General features: G+C 40.0%; 1 protein-coding gene across 1 annotated transcript; it reads right to left on the reverse strand.

Moving 5' to 3' along the window:
* Nucleotides 1–5,108: 5,108 nt before the first annotated feature.
* On the reverse strand, nucleotides 5,109–7,012 carry LOC120058937 (tripartite motif-containing protein 35-like). The gene has a single exon (XM_039007687.1). It carries the CDS (start codon nucleotides 6,807–6,809, stop codon nucleotides 5,529–5,531), a length of 1,281 nt encoding a protein of 426 aa, XP_038863615.1. The 5' UTR covers nucleotides 6,810–7,012; the 3' UTR covers nucleotides 5,109–5,528.
* Between the last annotated feature and the right edge of the window lie 350 nt (nucleotides 7,013–7,362).

Raw genomic sequence — 7,362 nt, forward strand, 5'->3', positions numbered from 1 at the left:
AATGCTTCTTTTGTTTTCTTTTGTGTGTAATAAAAAAAAATAAGTGGAAAATAAACTGTTTGCCTCTGCTTATATTTACATGTTCTTATTAGGTTTATCACATTTACATGGTGAGGCTAGCGAGTGAAAGGCTAGTTCCTCTCAAGGCTTGGCAGCCTCCCGTGATAGGCCAAATTTTTCACCCTTCTGAGATGTGTGCATTTTCACACTTTCTCGTGAGGATTTTACAATGGTGGAAACTTCTTCCAACCAATGCTTATACCAATCTTGTATGTTTTGTTATGTGCACATATCAGTTATTTAGCTGCTAGTTGTCTGAACCAATGTAGATGTCTTTGTTCACTTAGCATGTTTTCATTTTCATCAGGTTAGACTATGAAGATGAGAAGACTATAAGAGTTGATGCAGTGCGCACGGTACTGCTAGGCCTAGCTGAAAATATAAAAAACACTTATGAATTTCACAGATGGATTAGAGTTAGAAAATACATTTAATCTATCATCCCTCCCCCTCCAACCTCTCTTTCTCTCTCTCTCTCTCAGACACACACAAAACATATAACCGTAAAACATGATAATATAGTGCCCTCTAGTGTTAGCTTTGGACATGTTTTTAAACAATAACACCTAAAAAAATGTATAGTGAACATTACACTCACAAAAATTCCAAAACAATAAAGACATCTCAAATGTCATATTATGTCCAAATAGTTAAAGTACAGAAGGGAAAATAAATCAACATAAATATGGGTTGTATGGTGTTTGTTCTTCATTGGTTGCCCTTTTCTTGTGGCAACAGGTCACAAATATTGCTGCTGTGAATGGCACACTGTGGTATTTCACCCATTAGATATGGGAGTTTATCAAAATTGGGTTTGTTTTTGAATTCTTTGTGGTTCTGTGTAATCTGAGGGAAATATATGTCTCTAATATGGTCATACATTTGGCAGGAGGTTAGGAAGTGCAGCTCTGTTTCCACCTCATTTTGTGCGGGCAGTGTGCACATAGCATGTCTTCTCTTGAGAGACAGGTGTGCCTACGGCAGCCTTTCTCAATAGCAAGGCTATGCTCACTGAGTCTGTACATAGTCAACGTGTTCCTTAAATATGGGTCAGTCACAGTAGTCAGGTATTCTGTCACTGTGTACTCTCTGTTTAGGGCCAAATAGCATTCTAGTTTGCTCAGTTTTTTTGTTAATTGTTTCCAATATGTCAAGCAATTATATTTTTGTTTTGGTTGGGTCTAATTGTGTTGCTGTCCTGGGGCTCTGTGGGGTCTGTTTGTGTTTTTGAAGAGAGCCCCAGGACCAGCTTCCTTAGGGGACTCTTCTCCAGGTTCATCTCTCTGTAGGTAATGGCTTTGTTATGGAAGGTTTGGGAATTGCTTCCTTTTAGGTGGTTGTAGAATTTAACAGCTCTTTTCTGGATTTAGATAATTAGCCGTATCGGCCTAATTCTGCTCTGCATGCATTATTTGGTGTTTTACGTTGTACACAGAGGATATTTTTACCCATCAAAGGGAACATAAAATTTGATATACCAACTAGAATCTGGCTAAAAATTTGTTATAGAACCCATTGCCCTTTATGGTTGTGAAGTCTGGGGTCCGCTCACCAGCCAAGAATTCACAAAATGGGACAAAAACCAAATTGAGACTGCATGCAGAATTCTGCAAAAAATATCCTCTCTCTCTCTCTCTCTCTCTCTCTCTCTCTCTCTCTCTCTCTCTCTCTCTCTCTCTCTCTCTCTCTCTCTCTCTCTCTCTCTCTCTCTCTCTCTCTCTCTCTCTCTCTCTCTCTCTCTCTCTCTCTCTCTCTCTCTCTCTCTCTCTCTCTCTCTCTCTCTCTCTCTCTCTGACACACACACACAGCCTATAACTGTAAAACATGATAATATAGCGCCCTCTAGTGTTAGGTTTGGACATGTTTTTAAACAATAACGCCTAATATTGTCAACGGGTAAAACTAATGTGTCTGACTCTCTCTCTTTCTCTCTTGCTCTTTCTGTCAAACACACAGCCTGTAACCGTAAAACATGATAAAGTAGTGCCCTCTAGTGTTAGCTTTGGACATGTTTTTAAACAATAACACCTAATACTGTAAAATCGTTGAACTATCCCTTTAATCTTATAATCTTATAACTAATGACACTTGGGACATTTTACAGAAAATACATCATGCATTTATTAGCAGTTACATCAATGACATTTGGCATTAAAGGCAACATTAATGAAATACTATTGATGAAAGAAAAATAGATTTACATTGTATTTCAGTCATGAATCAATACATAGTTCAGACAAGAGCTGTGATGCTGTACAAAGATTCTGAAGAGCACTGAGTGTAAACACATGTAGGATATTGTTACCAAAACTGTAACATTATACTATATAGAGTATCTGGTATATGGACTACATACATTTCAGTTTTGTTTCCAGTTTACGTTTCCCAGGATTTAACAGATTATTTTAACACACGCAGAATAAAATTTGTTTTCATCATTTGCAACACTCCAGCATTTCTCACCTATCGAGGAAACAACGATAAAAAATGACCTCTCCAATTGAAATTAATAAGTGAATTTGAAGATGAGGTGAGTGATTAGAATCAAATTACAGTTCTGTACCTCCCACGTTCCCGATACAAGGCTCTCTGTTGCCATTGTAATTGTTGAGTTCTCCTGTGTGCCAGCTAGTGTAATCCAATCTAGACCTGTCACTCCAAAGTCACACCCAGTTCTGTAGGGAACATTTTATTTATTTAACCAGAGAACAAGCAGATCCCTTTAAAGCCTCAAAATTAAGCCCCATACAATACATTTTGGGGGGGGGGGGGAACAATAACGCCAGCTTTGTGGAGACATCACACAATGGTTGAGTGAACATTTCTGTACAGACAAAAGCTCGATTCAATCTGTATCGCCGAATTTCAACACTATAGTGTTCTTGAAATGTAAAGGTAATTCCCGATTGAGCCAACATGTGCAGCGTTTAACTTGAATGCAGTCTCCGTGAACGCGGGAACATCGCCTTTAATACTCAATCACGCTACAGCGCTGAACTTCAGCTATACGGATTGAATCGAGCCCAAACTATGTTGTATAAAAAAAAAAGATCAGTCTTATCACAACCATTGTGTCCAATGTGTTGTACATCAGAGTGTGTACAGGGCCTTAGTGGCTCTGTTCTAACATTACCCAAACCTACTGTATAGCAAGGTGTGACATAATACATGGGCACTGAACATGGTCCAATCCTCCGATCCAGGCATAGGTTAAATCATTTGATACACAAAATTATGCTCTGCTGAACTTTGCAAGTTTCACCTCAAAGTGCTATAGGAGGGGTGAGAGACAGAGTCAGCGCTGACAAGTAAGTTTGTTACAATTTATCTTTTAGACTCAATATATAGTAGTAGACAATGGAATCGTTGCGAGTGGAAGAGGTGCGTCAAAATATCGGCATACCTCTGCCTCAAGCCATGTTCTCTGGGTACTAACAAACCAGCCTGGACCAGCCTGAGGGACATGACCTCCTGCTCTGTTCCTCCACTTCCTCAGCCTCTGTAGAGAGGAAAGACACAGGCCGTGTGACATTACTCAATACACACACCACACCTTCTCCTAGGTTACACAGCCTGGTTGGGACAAACCTCTACTATTCAATCATAGAGCAGCGCACGGGACATCTGACTTTTATAGGCGTTAGCCAGGATCATACTCATGGTAAACACTGAGAACATCGGCATAAATAACCTTTAAAAGGCAGTTGTCAGCTGTCCAGTGCACTGCTCTATGACTTGGATGGAATCGCAGCCTTACTGTTAGTTATACCATGGCTTTGTTGAATACTTGTTTCTGATCAGTGGTGTAAAGTACTTAAGTGAAAATAATTTAAAGTACTCCTTAAGTCATTTTTTTGGGGTATCTGTACTTTACTTTGCTATTTCTATTTTTGACAACTTTTTCTTCATTACATTCATAAAGAAAATAATGAACTTTTTACTCCATACATTTTCCCTGACATTTTTTAATGCTTAGCAGGACAGGAAAATGGTCCAATTCACATACTTATCAAGAGAACATCCCTGGTCATCTCTACTGCCTCTGATCTTGCAGACTCACTAAACACAATGGTTTGTTTGTAAATGATGTCTGAGTGTTGGAGTGTGCTCCTGGCTATCCGTAAATTTAAAAAAAGAAAGAAAATGGTGCCATCTAGTTTGCTTAATATATGCAATTTGAAATTATTTACACTTGTACTTTTACTTTTACTTTTTTTACTTTTACTTTTGATACACTTAAGTATATTTTAGCAATTACATTTACTTTTGATACTTAAATATATTTAAAACCAAATACTTTACTCAAGTAGAATTTTACTGGGTGACTTTAACTTTTACTTCAGTAATTTTCTATTAAAGGTACTTTTACTAAGGGGCTGGTTAGTCGTGGGTGGTTCATTATTTTCCATAGAACGCAAAGCCCCTATATAAAATACATACTCAGAGGAGGAATCTGTTCAAGGTTAGTCTCCATTAAGTGTTCTGTAACAGGGAGATATGTGATTGATAAGGATGATGATGATGATGATATTAGGCGTTCCTAATGTTTGGTATACACAGTGTATGTGGCGTACTGTGCAACTTTTGGCTCGTGAGCCCTACTTTCAGAACTACTGGCTAAAAGTATACAAAAGTACAAGAGAATCTCTTTAATGTAATAGAAGAAAACACAAAAGCAAATTGGTGCTCACTATTTCCTGAGGTTAACTGATTTGACCTTTCCATTTGAACTGGTCTTCCATTTGTTATACTTTAACGGCATCTGCTGGAAGGAATGTGATGTGTGTGCTGGGGTAAATGTCCAGGGCCCCTATTGCAACAGAAAACTAAAAGTCCAGGTATCCACTTCCTGTTTCAGTACGTTTCCTTCCATTTGGTATCGAATGAACATGACCCAGGACAAATGTTTTGAGGTTAGCAGCACAGTCTTGAAATCGTACATGCTATTACACTGAGGTTAGAATTCAGCAATGGGAAAAATATATAAGAATGCATGTGTATCATGTCTTACTGAAAGCCACTAACCAATCAAGCAGTCTGAATTCTGGTCAAATTTTTTCAATCAACTTTATTCACATCAGAACTAGGGCTTGATTCAATCCGTATCGCTGAAGTTCAGTTCTATAGAGTGATTGAAATGTAAAGGCAATTTTTTCGCGGTCGCGGACACTGCATTCACGGTAAAAGCTGCATATCCCGGCTCAATTGGAAATTACCTTTAAATTTCATATGGCACTGAACTTCAGCAAAATGGATTGAATCGAGCCCCTACGATTAACACCACAAGTCTCACAGACGAGGATTAGCTAAACATAAATTATATATATATTTTTTTTTTCTTCAATTACTGTTCTGTTCAAGGCATTATTTCAAATCATTATCCCAAATGGTATTTTTTTCTGCGCAAGATTCTAGCCTTTGAATTCATTTTTATAAGTTTCAATCGTAAGATGTGATCACATGCCTCACTAAGATGCCATTACTGTCAGAGACACCTCTGATTGGCAGATATGTATATCAGGGTTGTTGGCACCACCAGCCAGTCCAACAAGAAAGTATGGGTACAGTCTCTCAGCAAACGTGTCTTTATGAGTATAGATGTGTGTCATATCTTTGGGGTCGTAGAAGGACACCTCCCCACTGGTGAAGTCCAGCTGCACTCGGATCCTCTTCAGCTTCTCAAAAGCAAGGGGCTCACCCTTTCCACTTTGATACACACCATTCCTGTTCAGTATAGCCCAGATTCCATAACCTGGTGAAGCAAGAATCTCCCCCTTCCTATCAATGGTCTCTTTAGCTACGCCCAGATTCCACTCAGGATGGTCCCCCACCTCCACCTCCCAGATGTGCTTCCCTGAGCTGAAGCCCTCTGAGCCCAGAACCTTGGCATACTGTGCGAACCTCTCTGGGTTGTCAGTGATTTGCTGACCTATGTTATTAAATCTCACACTGGTCAGATTATCAGACACGGAGAGCCAGCGGTTTGCAGTGTTGGGGTTCAGAATCACAGGAGTGTATTGGACTATCTCCTTCATCTTCTCCCACACTCTGAACTGCAGGTTTCCCAGGTGTTTGGCCATGTCAATAAGCACTCCTGAGACCTGCTGTGTACCCGGCAGTGTGCTGTTCTGGGTGTATTTGTAGCTCACAAGGAATGTGCGGTCGTCTTTCTGCAGGTCCTGTTCAAGAGAAGAGATCTGCTTGAGAATTCTCTCCATCTCGCTGACGATAGCCCTGCCCTTCTGCTCCTCTTCCTCCCTGAGCGCAACCAGTTTGGCCTCTTCTTCCTCTCTCAGAAACTGGTGGAACTTTTCAAACTGCTCCCTCATCTGCCTCTCTGCGTCCGCACGTTGCTTCTTAATGTGGACCTCCATGCTTTTGTACTTTTCTTGATTCTTTCGAAGACTCTCTAAATTGGATTTCAGTTCTTCCTTTTGATCAAACACAGTCTTTTTCAGTGCTGGCACCTCTTCTAGAGTGCCTCTCTCCAGCTTCATAGCAAGATCATTCTGGTCCATCTTCCTCAGGATCGTCAGTGAGATCTTCACTGCTCCTTCATGGCAGTAGGCGCTGACCATCTTCTCCACGGTGTCCTCCCTGTCAGCGTTCTCCAGACAGCTCTTAGGAATAGGAAACCGGCCATCTAACATGTTCTTAGTCAGTAGATACTGAAATCTCTTCAGCTCGCTTAAGACCAAGCTATCCAGGGTGTCCAGCAGCAGCTCATGGACAGAAGCAGGAGTTGCCATTGTAGATTATCCAGAAACTTAACTACAGTCAATAAACTTTGATCAACTTTACAACCTTCACTTTTAACAGCTGCGCTTAGAATTTACCGTTTAGATGGTATATCCTTGTAATTGTTGAGTCTCTTGGTATTTGTAAGGAGAAAAAAATCCAGTTGTGTATCGCAGTGAGAGTGAAAGTGAAAGAGAGTGAAAATCTATTTTCAGTTTCGACAGCTTTCTACTAGTGAGACATGGGTGGGAGGGGATTCTAGGTTGTGTTAAACTTTCATATGTTTGACTTTATTTTCCTTTATGCAGCACATACATTTACCCACACACGTTTTCTTTATATTATTTATTTGTATTTTAAATAGTATACATACTGTTGCCTACCGGGGCGGCAGGTAGCCTAGTGGTTAGAGCATTGGGCCAGTAACCGAAAGGTTGCTAGATTGAATTCATGAACTGACAAGGTAAAAATCTGTTGTTCTGCCCCTGAACAAGGCAGTTAAGCCACTGTTCCCTGGTAGGCTGTCATTGTCAATAAGACTTTGTTCTTAACTGACTTGCCTAG

Source organism: Salvelinus namaycush, chromosome 14 (assembly GCF_016432855.1).
Source record: "Salvelinus namaycush isolate Seneca chromosome 14, SaNama_1.0, whole genome shotgun sequence".
NCBI classification, from domain to species: Eukaryota; Metazoa; Chordata; class Actinopteri; order Salmoniformes; family Salmonidae; genus Salvelinus; species Salvelinus namaycush.